Here is a 17,518-nt window from a genome sequence, read left to right as displayed (position 1 = left end):
GATCAGTTGTGGATCCTTTGATGGGAGAAGCTTCCTACTGTATGGGGGCAATAAACTGCATCCGCAGGGCCAGGTGGCGGCCTGGGAACGAGCAGGACAATCGGGCACAGAGGAAAGGGGGCTTATCAAAAGATACGGGATCATGAAAGGGATGGAGGGAGGTGTTTAGCTGGGAACGGGATGTGGTTCCGAGGCAGGGTTGCGCTGAAGGGGAGGTTTACAGCCCAAGCATGTGAGAGCGGGGGCTGTCGGCGTGCAGGGGGGGGATGCTTGCGAGGTTAGACGGAGAGAGAGAGATGCGCTGGCTATCGGCAGTGGGCAGAGAGGCCATGGCATTCAAAATGGCTGCTACTTACGTGCACATACAAGCCTGAAAAGGGACAAGATGGCGCCGATAATGTTGATGTCGCAAACTAGATTTTAACAAGCCAAGCTGTCATTGAAAACGTCTTGAGCCAATTGGTAAACGAGGCTGGTCAAAAAAAAAGAATGGTTGAATGGAGCATACTGAAAGCTCACTCTAAGGGCCATATTTATGAAAAAGTGGCGCAGTGCAGAAAGTCACCTTGATGTACTGCATCACTGGGAAGGGACAGGAATATGCCATAATTAAGGCAATATAGCCCATTCCTGTCTCTTCCCCTGCGCTAGTGCTCATTGGGCTGCTTAGCACTAAGCAGACCCCTTGCATCATTGTACAAGGGTGCCTGTGTTACATGCAGGATCGTTTTTGTGCAAGAAGGTGGACCTTCCTGCACAAAAGCAATCATGGAGGCTTCTCTTCTTCCTGTTTGCTGAAGAACGCAGCACACATACAAAGAGGAAGAAACTAGGAGACATAAACATATCTCATCTCATTACGCCTCTCCTAGGGAGGCATATATTTTTGGCGCATTCCCAGATTTACAAGTTCTTGTAAATCTAGGAATGTGTCAACATCCATGGATGTCGTGTGGGAACACGCATGGAAAGCCTCCCTGGCTCAGAGTAATGCAATGCAGCAATTTGTGCTCCGTTACATTATTCGAGATATATGAAGCCACGCAAGGTGGCCTTGCATGGTTTCATAAATATTATTTTCATTTATGTCACTCTTCCACCACGTTGCGTGGTACAAGAGCAACGCAAAGGGGCTCATAAATATGTCCCCTCAGTCTATTTTAAACATAAGCATCTTTGAAAACAGTGCCTTCAACCCAGTCTGAAACATTAATGATCAGTTACAACTCTAAGGAGGGAAAGAAATTTGTGATGAAACAGAAAGCAGCTAGAGGCTTTGTGTATTTTCTGTTATTCCATCCAGAGCTAGTACATGCTCCAAAACTCCACTGAGCCCTCTGTTGGAGGTTACACTATCCACAAACTGATGGTATTCAATAAACATGTAAATAGACCAATACATCAAACACATTCTGGTATTCAATAAATACGTAGTGCCCAATTGAGTGACGGGGTAAATGTTTTAATGCTGTATTGGCAACATTCTCCTGCCTAAGCCCCATTTGATGCTGACAATAACCGTGTTACCAACCAGCTGTTGTAATGAAAACAGTGGAAGTGCCTGTTGTATTTAGCAAAGCCGATTCTAGAATGTGCTCAACTGACCAGTTTGCCACAGCGTTTCCTAAAACTGAACAGTTGAGTATAACAAATGTTGGAATTTGGATAATGTGTTCACTGGGCACATGTTGTCATCATCATTTCATTGAATATCCATTTTTGTTGTTAGAAAAAGGCCCTCAGAGAAAAATGGCTCTTGGATGGAGTGAGTGCGCTGTCGCCAAGGGAACAGGAAGAAATGCAAAGGCAGAATCAAGAGGACCTGCAACTCTCAAAAGTCCTAACAAGAAACATCGCCAGGTACCTCAGTGCATGCCACCATGGGGCTATGTCAAATTTGCAACCTTCTGAACTTAGGCATGTAAAGTTACCACAATTGCCAGTATTAGACTTCTGCTTTTTAGGTGCCTGAACAATTCCTATGACTGCATTAACACATTTAATTGTAGCCACTGAGATAAAACATTGCACTCATATTTGACTATCTGTTCAGAACCTAAGGTGGTCATAAAGGAATCCTGGCTCACTACATCTTCAAAAGCTTGTGAGGTATAATTTCCCCCAGAATTGCTTTTACACATATGGTTTTATAAATAAAAATAGTGATTGATCAGTGAGGCTCATAAAGAGTTCCTGTAACACTTCTGAATTCTGGGGCACATATTGTGGAATAATTGACCTCTAAACAGGTAGAAAAACTAGTTTGTACTCATTGTATGATACTAGGAGTGTCTCGGCCAGTCAGAATGGCACTAAACTTCTGTTAGCAGTTGTACAATTCAAGGTTAACCGCTTCACTGCAGCCGGAATTCCCCTGCGGTGCTGAGGAATTCCACAAGTGCGCGGTTCAGACAGCCCCCGGCCGTCCTCCGCACACGTCCATCGGACGTCAGATGGTCGGGGGGCGTCCGACTCACGGAAGATGTTAAGACAATTTGTCCATATAAATAGTCCATATAACATATAAACAAACTTACATGGCACAATCATCAAAACAAGGTATTCGTTTCAAACAAGATTTAACATAAATCACCACAGAGATGCATAGCTTGTTGCGCAAGAATAAAAACAAAACGTTTTCGCCCAAGGAACGAAATTTATAGTCTTCCAGTAGTCATCCTAGATATTTCCTTTGTTCATTTGAAAAAGCTGGACAAAGGAGTAGAAAATGGCCTAGCTCATCAGATGCTTTATAACTGCAGTCACATATTCATCTTCCCGATAAAGGCAACAATAGCTGCTCAACTTCAAAAACGAGACTAGCTGCCCCATCTACATCAGCATTATTCTTTTATGTTCCCTACGGGAAGGAGTGATCAATACACTTGGAAGGTTCCAATCTCCATTTCATCACATAAATATACACCATAGATTTCTACCCAAAATTTCACATTTTATCAGCATCAACCAACATCTGAGTTGAAGTTTCCTTTAAAGCCCTCTTCCCTAAATTCTGCCTACCGAATGTACCTTCTTATTAACATTAGCAGGACCAAATCATTTTAGCTTATTACTAAATTGCATTTCATTCACAGAGTCCAGAGCTTTTCAGATTTCGTTTGGTCACAAAACAGCCTACTGTGGGAGCTTCAATGTTTACTAGTCCCATAATATAACATTTACCTACATTTTGAGCAATACTGTAATTCCAACAAAGTCCCAATTTCAGTCGTTAATGCTTCAAAAAGAACATGGATTTGCACAAAAAGAACCTTCTTAAACATTTTCTCCTCAATACCTTCAGAAGATGTTTTTGATTCTATGAGTAGCACGGGACTTCCAATCTAAAACGATAGGGTTATTCTTTTGCAGGTAAATATTTATGGCAGGCTTTAAAATGAGTTCACCATATAAGCAAGTTAATCCACATCAAACTTTTGTTGTTGTCATTACATCTTCAATTATCCTTTTTTTCATGCTATTATTTCTACTTAAATGAAGTTTCAACTATAATCTCCAAGTATTTATAACTTTTAACGTTGACAAGAGTATCATGTTCAAGTTTTCAAGCAAAGTTCAGAACCTGTATCCTAAATGGAAAAACCTCCATTTTTGCAACACGTATAACTAATCTGTTAAAAATTCAATCCGCATCCAGTGACCCTAATTGAGTCAGCAGCCCCACACTCGAGCAAATGAATTGTTTAAATGTTCTGCCTATAGTAGTTTATTCCCTGGCTATTCGTTGGCCTTTGGTGGATATTCATTACTAAGCCTAATGATAGCTGGTAGATTTGCCAAAAATAAAACAAAAATCTGGGGTGCTGAGAAAAAAAAACCTTGCATCGTCATGTTTTATGCCATGGGTAATCGCAAACATTTGCCCAGGGGCAACAAAGTACAGTCTTTGGAGTGTCCGAGGGCCGCACTGATGCCAGCAGGGTCGTGGTAGGGAGTCTGGGTGGCTCAGGTATTGTGTAAGGAGGTCTAAACAAAAAGTTAAATAAACGGGCAAGCATGTATTTGCAGGTTAATAAATGCTTGCCTATTTATTGAACACTTGTTTTCTTAATATTAGTGTTCAGCAACTAAGCAGTAGCGTGTGATGCTGTTCACCAGGGGGGCAGCAGGAAAAGGTCAAGAGGGCCGCAAACGCCCCCGGCCGTACTTTGAGTATCACTGTTTTATGCCAATATGCTTTCAAAAACTTCCTTTAGTGCTAATTAATAACATGCAAACTTTTGATGATTAACCCCCATCTAATACTTGAATCCTCCTTACTCACCGAATAATAGGTTAATGCTCTCCACGCAGTCTTCAAAGGCTTCAAATATCAGAGGAGAATATATTTTGGCTGCAGAATAAACAAAGAAATTAAACAATAACCAGATGGATCCTTCTTTTCTCATCAGGGCTTTATAACTGGTTTTATTATGGAGCCTCTCCAAGTTGAGGGAATTTCCACCATAAAGGTAATTATTTTAAAAAGTGGAAGCAGAATCTGAACATATACCAACAAAACTTTTGTAATTACAAAATTCGGAATTCCATCCGGGCCTGGTGCTCTACACTTACTTATAGTTTGAATAAGTTCATAAAGCTTTTCTTTAGTAAACCTTTCAACTATCCTGATAGATATAACAACCTGTTTGATATGTCATTTGAGCTTATTTTCTGCCAGATACAGATCTATTAGGCATTCCTGCTGTTGCTGTTCAATAATTTCTACTTTAGTTTTCAATTGCCTCATCATCAATCCAGGGGCTACCAATTTTCAAACACCAACACAACTATTCTCTTTGACTACAGCTTAGATATTTGCTCATGCTTTAAGAGAAGGCTCCCTAATGGATATTAAGTAGATTGTTATACTCCTGTTGAGCATTTTTTTACAGCAGTGGCAATTAAGGTTCTACTGACTAAAGGTATTTTTTTAAGAAGCTTCCTAAGCATTGTCTAGTTACTTTATAATCTTTATCAAACCATGTTTTCCTTATACTTTCCACAAATACTGAGACGTTGTTTTAGCTAGAATTAGAAACATCAATGATTCCTAATCTGCAACAGTCTCAACTCCTAATTAAATGTCTCCTTTTCTACCAGTTTTTCATAATTTGCCCCATTCAAAACAGAAGCTCCTTGATATTTAGTACACTTCTTAAAGTTTTTTTTTATCCACAACTTTCTCTACCAAAATGTTTCATACCAGTAATTTTTACTAGTATTTCAAGACTTGAAAATCTTTAAAAACGTCAAAATAAAATTGATTGTTGACTATAACATAGTCTGTAGATATCTATGCACACCCCTAGTGCATGTTTGTAGAGGAGCATGATTTCATTGAAAGCAGCCGTTGAACACTATTTACCCCATTGTTTTCAGCCATTACCCATTCATTGATTATGCTAGCTTCTACAGTACTACATATAGTTGCGTTCAATGATTAGCAAACAGTTTGTGTAGTTTGCTCACTTTGTGTTGAAATTGCCTCAAATGGAATGGCTGAATCTTGATTTTCAGCTCTGACCCCTTGAATCACATGCTTAATTACATCAAAATCACATTTAATATCACATTTAGAACGGTTATGTTTAAAGTTGACATTAAAGGTAATCATATTGCTATTCAAGTATTTTGATGTTAGTTATCTTAATACCTAGGTCATTCCATATTGTAAATTTAAATATAATTCGTTCACATTGGAAATATTGTTCAACCAATATAGGCAGTCCTCAGGAGGGTGCACCATTTCATACAGGCACAGCTGTAATTGTGACCATGTCAAAAATAATACGTTGCAATTGACCAAAGTCTCCTGCCAATAATATTTGAAACTTTACTTAATAAAGCTAAATATGCTTCTGTTTTCATCCATCTTTTAAAGCCAAATTTATCCCAGGAGACAGTTGGCTGCCATTTTCGTCGATCCTCACAAGAGTAATATGATCATTCTGATATGGATGGTACACCCTCATTTGCTCTAGAAAATCACTCATTTAATGTTTTAGCTCTACTAATTTGAGACCTATAAAATCTTCCTTCACCTCATTATATGCATGATCATTATGGATAACAATTCACATTCTGTTGTTAACACTCTTAAAAGGCATAGCAGGGCGATGTTCTTTTCATGTGTGAAGAGTTAATTAATTCTGCCTTGTTAAATTCATCATTTTGCATATCACCAGCCTTAGCCTGGGTGCAGACGGAAAACCTGTATGTACTTTTAGTCCGACTACCTTTCTACTAATCACTGTTGTTTTCCTGCAAGCTAAGCTCGCTGATAGTGTGCAGCAGGCACGACCGGTTGGACCTTATGTCTGCCTATGCTGAGATAGATTAGGAGGTGGGTGCTAATAGATTTATTACTTAGATACTGTTAGACTGTAACTGCTGTTAGTTGCCTTTTCAAGCACTGAGTGCCTTTAGTTTCAAACCATCAATCTACCTTTGTTGGTTGTTATCAGAACTTCACATCTTCAGGCAAGGGCATCCCTATGATCAACTATAATAATATTCAGTCTACCCCAGAAAGATGAAGGGCTGAGTCCTTCATGTTGTGCTTTCTTCTTAGATACACATATGTCAGCAGTTAGTACAGTTAAACCAAGCATTATACATGATTCAAAGGTCAATAATGTTCATGGCCTGACTGGAAACCATACTGCAGGTGCCACAACTAAAATGTTGGCTTGGTTTCTTCAGTGCATCCACTCCTTCTCTGAAAGCATCCCCGACCTTGAGTCCACTGGGAGAATTTCAGTGCAAGTTTTGAGCCGATGTGTGGAACATTTATGCTGCACAGTTAAGTATGGGCAAATTTAACCAGGCATTTATAAGTAAGGCAAAGGATTTTGGAGAAAATTCTTGGTCAGTATGGTGGCCGATAGACGCTCTTAAAGGTTGGAGGGATGGAATCCTTTTTTTCGAGCCCTTATTCTGTCTAAAAGCTGCATTCTGAAGACTGGATGGGGTTAAATTGGTATTCTGGAAAATCAACAAGCAGTGCATCTAATTTAGACAAGAAGAATAACTAGTGTTATTGACTAGCATGAAAGTTGGTTTGCTAGAATCTTGCTGAATAATGGATTACTAAATGGTTCAATTATCTTTCCATTTTACCTTGCTCCCTCTCAAACAACATAACTGAATAGGCAAGCCACACATTCATTTACCAAAACCCACATCCCTACTATGCATGCCTTGCTTGGAATAGGCTACTCACATTGCACACACACATTTGCTGTGCGGCTATTATTATAGCTCCTGTAAATACAACTTCCTGTCAGAAAATGTGCAGGGTGAACTGTGAGCTATGCCATTCCGTGTCCTCAGGAGACATTAGTTGGTAATGGTGTCTGCGCCTCCTCCCCCAGGGTCAGGTATGAGCCAGCAATGTATACAGTAGCTCTGCAGGGATTAGTGGATTATCACTGACTGGGTAAATAGGATGAAGGCACAGGGTCCATGCTTACACTGCATTATGCTTCTGAATTGTTAGCATATATTTAAAGGAATCAAAAGCTGATCAAGGTTTCCCCTATTCCGCAAGCTCTTACATTGTTTCAACAGTGCCCTTTAGTTCTCTTTAGTTTATTTTTTTGGGTCACATTTAAACCCATATAATTTAGCGTATAAAATGTCTTGTAGCTCATCCTGACTCTAATGTTGCTTTTTGTCTGATAGCTTGCAACTTAGTGGTAGCCTATTTTTTTAGAGGCAGTGGTTTCTCGCTAAAGAGCCTCATTATTTTGCATCAATGAGATAAAAAAGCGCTCTAATAAATATGTTCATTAAAAAAAGATGGTCATCCAAGCGGGAAAGTATTTGAGAAGGCAATTTGTAATAAAAAGATCAAGAAAGTTTAGATATTCTACTACCTTTGCACACTACTTTCATCAAATGTCTACATGGGATTACCAAGACAAAAGAGGCATAATAAGGCGATAAAAATACACCGAGGGAGCACAAGGGAGAGATCAAAGGTAAACACATAAGAAATGAAATCAAATGTGAGAGTGGCAATCGAAGAGGCTGGGAATTATCAATGAAGAAAATAATTCAGATCACAGGGATATGACACTGCTGATCACATTTATTTCACTTCGGATAGGCTTATATCCCAGGAAATGCTAATATCCAAGGAGACATGAACTTGATCAGCAATTCGACAGTGAAACAGACTGACAATGGAAATGAGCAGCCATTAAGACTAAAAACGAGAGAGAGCATGTGTGAGAATGAAAGAAGCACGCCATTGTGCACTATTTTCCCCAAAAATGATCTGCAACAAACCTGCCTAATAGAGGCCGTGCATTTCTCTGGATCTAAATGAAGTTGAAGAGTTGGCATGTATTTGTATACTCTCCTGAGGGCTAACATTTAGCCACTCATAAAGCATTTGCTTCTAATATTAATAATTTAAAGTATGATTTTATAATAACAGCATCAGATATGTGTCTGCAATGACTGCCTCCCCAACTTGACTTATGCCATGCGGTACTGTAAAAAATATATATATCCACACAGTGCAACCAGAAATTACAAAGGGCAGAAGCTACAAGCATTTTTTGTGAGTGTGAGGTCACTGAGGGTTTCTAAATGTTAGTTCTCAAAACTGTTCAGATATATCCATATCTATGTGTAAAGGAAGACGCAAATTCAGCAGTAGATGTAACCATACTACTGCAGCTGTATGAGCTAAGACGGACGTTCGAGATGGCATAGGGCCCTTAAGCACCAGTTACACCCTGGGGCCCTTGTGTAAGCTAGCCCACAATGTCATTTCGCCACTGTTTTCTCACACTGTGACGTGTACTATTTATTAAATTGTTTTGCCTGTACTTAAAAAACAGATGTTAAAACGAAAAAGTCCAGTGTTTGAAACGGCTAGAATCAAAGTCCACTTTATGTATTCTGTAAGCATTAGGTTTGTTAGTAACATGCAATGTGTAAAAGACTGGAGTATTAGTTGAGGGGTTTGAGAACCTACCACAAATAATAAACACAATCCATGTCTGAGTGAACCATAAATATCACTAAATAAACCCATTCTTAAGCCTCTGGTAGCTTGGAACAAAAGTAGTCAGGCTTATCTATAGCAATGTGTAAATATTTATTCAACCAGCAATAAAATCAAAACACTACACAAGACAAATCCCAAAATAATTGAGAAGAACAGAGTAACGTTTAATAAATAAAATGACATCAAAACAAAAATCCAATAGTAGCACCAGAGTTATGAGGTTCAAAATAGCTCTGAAAACATTAAGTACCAACAGCGGTCATTTGGTTGCGCCTAACCAGATACAGGGACCAGGTTCATCCCAATTATTAGTTTTACCTTCCTACTCAGTCTCTGGAATAGAAGTAAAAAAACGCAGCAGAGCAAGGCGCAGACTTTGACTGGAGAGGATTCTGTGTTGTCGCATAGCCGTTGGACAAGGTCTCGGAAAAGCTGTTACTTTTGGTGGGAAAGCTTCAAGTGGGAGAGATTTGAGTTTCATACCCAAAAAAGGTCCCTCGCTGACCACATACTTTTTGTGCAGTCACCCAGTGAATACTTCTTCCTTTGGACTTAATCGTTCTTTTTAGCTTGGATTCATCCTGCAGGGCAAAGCTGCAGGCTGTTGCACAAGGCAATTCCGCGAGTCTGGACACCTTCTCCACAAGGTTCCGCTGGATCAGATTTGCTCCTGTATAGAACAATGTAGCTTGAGCAACCTGAATCTTTGACCTGTCGGCAATGTACCTTCATCAGACCGGCTTGACTGTTTGTCCCAGTCTTCCATTAGTTCTCAGAGCAAAAAGTTTCCAAGGCCCAGGTTTCGGGAAATTATAGGACCTGTACATATTGACACCAGTCAATGGTCCAGGACCTTGGGAACAACCCTTGGGGGTCAAGAATCACTCAGTAGAGGACAGCAGCAGGGTTCTGGGTAGGTTCAGTAGGAACTGGTCAGTTAGGGATACAGGAAAAGACCCTCTGGAGCCTGTTACGTCCCTGCAGCCCAGACATGAGGTCAGCCTTATGACTCTTAGAGTCCATTTCTTTGTCATGGGTACAAGAAGGAGAGCAGGTCCAGTCACAGAAAACAGGTCCAGTCCTCATCTGTTCTTCAATAGGTCCAGAAGTGATCTGAAAGGGTACTTGGGGTGCCACATTTATGCCCACTGTCAGTCTGTGGGAGGGGGAAACTCCTAACAACTCCCTAACCAATGGATAAAGTTTGCAGGGTGACCCTACCCACTTTTGCAGAACGTTTTCAATATTTTATTTTCAAATATCACACATTGTCCTTCTCTACCCAAATCCAAGATGGCAGAGCCTTTCTGCCCCTGGTTAGTACTACCTGTGCCCACCCAGAGGTCTGGCTATGCTAATGGGAAAACCTTCCCTTGTGGTCACTCTAAACCAGTTCCAGGGCAATCTTCCTCCCCCAATGGGTTTGAAGCCAAGCTGACTAAGAAGACAAAGGGAGGCATGGCTAGGTGTGAGCTACACCTGCCAGTGACAGGGTAGACACCCTTTTAAGCTCAGGAACGAGCTGTCACAACCCCAGGTCCATCCTGCTCAAGGAAGGAAAACACCTTTCCACACCCAAACCTTTTGGCCGCTGTCTTGGAGCATTACAGCTAACTTCACATGAGAGTCATGAACCATCAGCTGACCCTGGATACTATCAAAAATGCACATTTTATTTAAGCAAGCCATTGCCAATTTTCTAAAACTGTAATTTTCAAAATATTAATATAAAATCTGACTTTACCATTAAGTTGAATTCTAAAGTACTATTAAAATGAGTCTTTGAATCATTTTTACTAGCTGCTCCTAAACGAAAATTAAGCATTATAGCTTAGTATAATGTAACCCATTGTTTGCCTATCGGAGGGCTAGCCTTGCCACTGTGGAAAATGACTTGGAGGCTTTTCACTGACAGGACACGCAAAACATGAAATGCACATGTCCTATTTTTTTAAATATCATGCACTCTCTGGCCATTTATGACCTACCTCAGAGGTCACGTATAGGCATTAAAAATGGTAGTCAAATCTTCACACACAGGGTAAAGGGGTAGGGTAGGCCTGAAGACATGTTTTACAGTGCTACTCTAGTGGGTGGCACATTGAGTGCTCCAGACCACGTGTATCATTTAATTTACAGGCCATAGGTGTAGGTATTCTATATACTAGGGACTTATCAGTAAATTAAATGTGTCAATTAGGTTATGCCAATTTACTTATGTTTAGAAGGGAAAGCAGAAGCACTTTAAGTCTGGTTGGCAGTGATAAGGTGCACAGAGTCAGAGCCAGCAAAAAATGGGCTCAGCATTGGAAAGCAAAGATTTGGTGGAATACCATACAAAAGATGGTCCGTACCAACACACTATCAAACCCTGACCCAAAAAAGTGAAAAATAAAGTCTTGAGCATAGAGTAGATAATAAATGTTGCGCGTGATCATTCGGAACAGCCCTCACTCTCAAATTGTTGAGTTCTCATAGATTTAGAAAAACAATCATTACAAGTACCACACTATTTGCTGTAAGTGATAGCCAGGATCAATGTTGTTATCTAAGAAAAAGAGGTCCAGAAGGGCCACATCAGTGCAGATTTCCAGGATATAACATTTAGGATGGATCGTTACACAAAGTTCATTACAAAACATTTGTATCAGAGTTTTGACACAAGTTCATCAATGGCACCTCCAAGATTGCGTGAAGGTTTCAACTGTGTGGAGTTAAGCCACATGTCTCATCAGGACAGGCTCTTCTGTCTAGTCACCTCAGGTGAAAGAGACCCTCCTCTGCAGCAACCTTGCTCCTGTTCTTGATAGAAGCCTTGAGCCTCCACGACTGTTTGAGAGTGAACCGTGTGAAATCCATGGCCGATGATGACTCTAGGATGCTGAGTATCTTTCTCCTTCTTGCTCACCCCACTGGGAAGCAGAATAATACACTGTGGCTGGAGACAGCCCCCCACTGGTGAGACTTTACTTAATGGGTTGGAATGAAACCGATCTCAAGAGTGTTATTGATTAACTCAAAACTCGGATTCAAATACTTTGTATTAAACTCTGGAGACTTTGCATTGCTACGTCACATCAATGGTCTATTTGTGTGTGTGTGTGTGTATATATATATATATATATATATATATATATATATATATATATATATATATATATATATATATATATATATATATATATATATATATATATATATATATATACACATTTTTGCATGTATTTGGTGGGGAGGACTTATCTACTTTCTATATCCATGATTTTTTGTGAGCACTGGAACTTTAAATTGCGGGAGAAAATAGTAAGCATTGTTATGTGATCAAGGCCGCTTGTTCGGCAAGGACTAAATAAAGCAATTGCAGCACTTACTTGCGGCCTACGCTCGTTTTTCCGAGGAGATTGGAAGGTGCAACAAGGTTTTGAGATATATATATATATCACGTGTCATGCGCACTAGGTTTTATCATAGATAGTATTATGATGTAGAAATAATATAATTGGTTGGAACACCTAGAGTGGCCCTTGTGTGCATTCTTTGGTATGCTCTTACACTAAGCAGCAAATCAGGACACAAGATGCATAGATTATTACACTTTGTGTTGTAGAAAAACGCACAAAACAATTGTTTATGTTATTTTGGGATTAACACACAAAACAATTGTCTTTGTTCTTTTAGGATTTCCAGGCTGGTCACATAAATGTTCAGGATTTCTGTATATTACATCATGAATTCAAATAAATCTGATTTGCACAGACATTCCTGATCCAAGACAATAGTAGTTTATCTGTAGCTGTGTCAGCAAACGAAAGCTTACTTTCAGAGATGTTCAACAATCATAGACATATTCTGCCATATCATGGAACTTTCCGTCTTCTGGCACCAATACAGTTTGAGAGCAATGGACCTTGGGTTTGGCACATTATCAGATCGGCTTATTGCTGCCCCAGGTAAAACGAAAACATTGAAAACATATATTTTCGTAGTTGAAAAAACCTATTGACTGACTTTGTGCTCCGTGTGGCTCGTAGGCAGTGCAAGGTGGCTGAGGGGGCCTGGCGCCTTGCGTACGATGGGGAGGCTAAACTTGCCTACAAGGCGGTGTTGAAGGCTTACCATCGGGACATTCTCGGTGCCAAGAGGGTTTATCTGGCTAGGAGGATAGAGGCATCTGCGAACTCCTGCAAGGAGATCTTTACTATTGTGAAGGAGTTTACGATCCCCAGCTCCCATCCGCCCCCCCCCAGCTTCGGCGGACGCTTGGGCCTGCGATCTCGCTGGTTTCTTCACAAATAAGATCAAGGCCATTCAGGCCACCTTCGTGGAGGAACCGGATGGAGGGAGTGGTGTGAAGCTGGACTCTGGACTGCCGCAGACTTCGGTGGCAGTGCTGTCCGACTTCCCCACTGTTACCAGCGAGGCCTCTCTTATGTTGTTGGCCAACCTCAAATCTGGCTCGCCACTTGACCCCTGCCCCGCCAAATTTTTGGCCGGGATGGCGGCAGTGGTGAACCCTTTAGTCAACCCTATCCTCAATGCCTCCCTGAGGGAGGGGCGGGTCCCTAGCTCTTGGAAAAGAGCGATGGTGATCCCCCTCCTAAAAAAACCGGGCCTTGACACCGAAGTCCTGGCGAACTACAGGCCTATCTCGTTGTTACCTGCACTAGCGAAGCTTACGGAAAAACATGCTCACGGCGCTCTTTCTAGTTTTTTGGAAGCCAATAATCTGCTCCATCCATCTCAATCGGGCTTCCGACCTAATTTTAGTACGGAAACAGCTCTGATTGAGGTGACCGAGATCATCAGGGAGACTCTCGATGCCGGCGGCAGGGCCATGCTGGTCATGTTAGATCTCTCGGCGGCTTTCGACACCGTCCCCCACAAGACGCTTCTAACCAGGCTTTATGACATCGGCCTGAGGGGGACGGTGCTGAGGTGGTTTACTTCTTTCCTGGAAGGCCGCCGCCAGACGGTCTGGGTCTCCCAGAGCTCCGCCGAGATGCCGCCATTGGGAGTTGGGGTTCCACAGGGTTCTGTGTTGAGCCCCACATTATTTAACATCTTTATGTCCCCTCTGGCGGCCTTGGTAGAGGCGTATGGGGCCCAGATCGTCTCTTATGCCGACGACACGCAACTCCTCTTCACATGCGGGAAAGACCAAGAGTTTGTGGGAGAGAGAATCCGGGACTGCCTTGCGCTGGTCTTCGACTGGTTCCAGCGGAACGGTCTGAGGGCCAACTCGGGAAAGTCTGAGATTCTTTTTTTTGGTTGCGTTGCCGATCCTGAGTGGCAGCATTGGTGGCCGTCCGACATGAGTCCTCCTGTACAGTCCTCAGTGGTGGCCAAAAACCTGGGCGTCAAGCTAGACAATCAGCTGTCGCTCCGCACTCACATCCTTGGCCTGGCCGGCACCTGCTACGGACTATTGAAAATGCTCCGCAAATTTTTGCCTTTGTTATCTGAGGAGCATAGGAGGATTACAGTGCAGGCTCTAGTCGGTTCGAGGCTAGATTATGCCAATGCTCTTTTTCTTGGCCTTCCCGATTATTTGGTCCAGCGCCTTCAGGTGGTGCAGAACTCTGCTGCCCGGGCGATCTCTGGTCTAGGGAGACGAGCTCGAGCGTCTGGGTTGCTCCAGTCGCTCCATTGGCTCCCCATTAGGAAGAGGATCCAGTTCAAATCCCTGACCCTGATGCACAAGGCTCTGCATGGTTCAGGAGCGGGATACCTGCAGAGGAGACTGACTTTTTATCGTCCGGCTCGTTCCCTCCGTTCGGAAGCTCTTTGCAGAGCAGTGGTTCCACGGGTGAGGAAAGCTCGTGCGGGAGGGCGGTCTTTTGGCTGCAGAGCCCCCCAGCTTTGGAATCAGCTTCCATTTTCTCTGCAGAGTACTGTTAATTTACTCCAGTTTAGGAGGGGCCTGAAGACCTGGCTTTTTAACTCTTAGTTTGTTTTTACTGCTCATCGTCTCTTCTGTTCCGTTCTGTTGCTTGTTTTTAGCTGTGTTGTGTTATTTCAATATGAGTTGAGGGTGGAAAGCGTCGGGACACTCCCTGTGAGTAGCTGCACGCTATATAAAAGCTCCATAACATAACATAACATAACATAACATAACATTGTCAATGCAAATGCATTATCCTACGAATAATTTACTTACAGAAATTCATGTCGCGATTAGCCTGACTGAAGTGGAAGTACGAAGTTTATTTCTAGTTGCTTTTTGCAATACTTAATTTCACAATATTTCAAGAAATACATCAGGCCAATGCATATGTTTTTGCGCCATTTGATTAGTAGCTGAAGTAGGTATTGAAAAAAATAGGAGAGTGCACGCTTGCGAAGTTTTTTTACCAAGATTTTTATGAAGGTGATTTATGTGAAAGTGTCCGGAAACACATGGGACTCAGTTGGAGCCAGTTACCGCTGGTTTAGGTGGACTCATGTGGAGCCGGTTACCGTTGGTCAAGGTTATGGATATGGTTGAAGTGACATGAGTGTGGGATGGTCTAGACATCGGGGCTAGATTTGGATTCTTTGTCTTTATAGAAAAGAAAACAAATTGGCCCTAAATTTGTGTTGTTGTAGAGCAGGGGTCTCCAAACCGGTCTGGAGGGCCGGATCCATGCCAGATTTTTTAAATTACTACATGTATCTCAATGGGGATATCCAAAAAATCTGGCATGGATCCGGCCCTCCAGGACCGGTTTGGAGACCCCTGTTGAAGAGCAAGGGAAAGTTGAACTTGTACTGATTAATTATTAAATAATTGCGATGTTACCATTAATGAGTCGAGCATTTGTTCTAGTATGACCGGATCTGCCGTTTTTTTCGTTTTCAGGGTCTTAATAAATGTTGTGATTTTTTTAGGAAGTTTGTCGATTTGTAATAAAACGAGGACATGTTTGATTTGTTTATATTCTTTTAACAAATTAAAGTATTCATAATAATTGTTTAAACAAAACTTTGCAACCTTTGAGAAAATCCAGCGCGTTAAATAGATGAAAGAAAAACATGCTATTAATAGGTTTATGTGAATAAAATGCCGCAAATTACCCTGAGAAAATTGCTTTAAAAAAATTGAAAACTGTATTGTGTGATCTGCTTCTATGCTGAAAACCGCTCAAGCAAGTGAATTTTAGAATCTCAGCGAAATTTACAAACTACGCAAATATTAGTAGTTTTGGCAAAAATGGAGAATGATCCCACCCATGGGCAGAACCAGCTTCAGGACCATAGAAAATGATAACTGTGCTTCTAAATACCAAAGCTAGACAAAAACAAACGAATGTCTGTCATAGCCAAATTAAAAACCAATGCTTTGCTCACACTTTCTGAATAATACCTAAAGAAACAGGCTGCCAACTGAAATCACTGCTTAAGGCCGACAGCTTTATTCATAAGTGATGTTTACTGCTGGAGCCAAAATATAGCAGAGTTCTGCTCTGATTACATAATTAGCACTTCTCTGTACATGCATTCCTCCAAAGACAGATAATTGCGAAATTATGAATTTGTTTGTATAAGACGTTAAACATTCTTCTGCTGTCGCTGCAGAGCGCTCCACTTTACAATCCCCTTATGGGCTGGAAGGAATGCATTCAACTGAGATCCCGTTTCACTTGCGAGTACTTCAGCAAGTCTTGTTTTTTGCATACAGTCTGGTTAGTGGTGCTCTCCATCTATAAATGATAAAAACAACAACAAGCACCAGCAGCACAAAGAAACACAGGCAGTGGTGGGAAAGAGGGGCCTCCAGCTGGATCATGGTTCAAGAGTGTCATGATGCGATTTGCAGACTCCAGGAGGACACATTCAGTAGTGCCGGCACTTTTTATGCTTTTTGTTCAGAGCAGCAACCGCAAGGGAGTGAGAGAACCCTATGTTCAGTCCCAACCACAAATGCTTCACTCAAAGGGCCACCAGCACTCCTTTGGTTCGAGTCCTATCCTGGTTTGGAGTGAGCTGGATTTTAGCACTTAACATCATTGAGGAAACAAAGACACTCAGTTAGTCATTTCACTGAGATATACTATTATTTGAAGATACCTTTATGGCTTTTCCGTGCTGTGTATGGAATGTACATGCACTACAAGAATGTCAAATATATGGGTACATTTCTAAAAACAATAAAAACCTTTGAATAAAAAAAAAAGAAATTGTCCGTATGAGTAACTACACTAAAAAAGATTTAAATACACGTGTCCAGTAACCTTAGAATAAAGAAAGATTGAGAAACCAGCAAGATTCTGAACATATGCCTCCCAGCTCCTACGCGCCAGAGCATAACTCGCTCAGCTGCACTAGAAGGTTGTAACTTGTGACCTGCAGGTAACATTAGAATCTATGCTGTTTCAATGGAGTTATCCTCTCCTAACTCTAAAAGAGCCCAAAGTTTCTGCAATGCTTGACAGAAGTCAAGATATGGATGAGGTCCCATTCTTTGAAGTTAAATGTTGAAAAAATTGAGGTTCTGATGTGTCGGAAACTCAATTG

General features: G+C 41.4%; 1 protein-coding gene across 1 annotated transcript in view; it reads left to right on the top strand.

The window, feature by feature from the left end:
* Positions 1-17,518, top strand: part of PALMD (palmdelphin) — a 217,153-nt gene that overhangs the window by 138,278 nt on the left and 61,357 nt on the right. The window contains exon 3 of the mRNA XM_086954644.1: positions 1,730-1,860. Within this exon, the coding sequence (XP_086810770.1) occupies positions 1,730-1,860 (131 nt within the window). The remainder of the gene's footprint in view (positions 1-1,729; positions 1,861-17,518) is intronic.

Source organism: Lissotriton vulgaris, chromosome 1_1 (assembly GCF_964263255.1).
Source record: "Lissotriton vulgaris chromosome 1_1, aLisVul1.2, whole genome shotgun sequence".
Classification (NCBI taxonomy): Eukaryota; Metazoa; Chordata; class Amphibia; order Caudata; family Salamandridae; genus Lissotriton; species Lissotriton vulgaris.
Note: the sequence above shows the minus strand (reverse complement) of the source record. Positions and strands in the feature narration are given on the sequence as shown.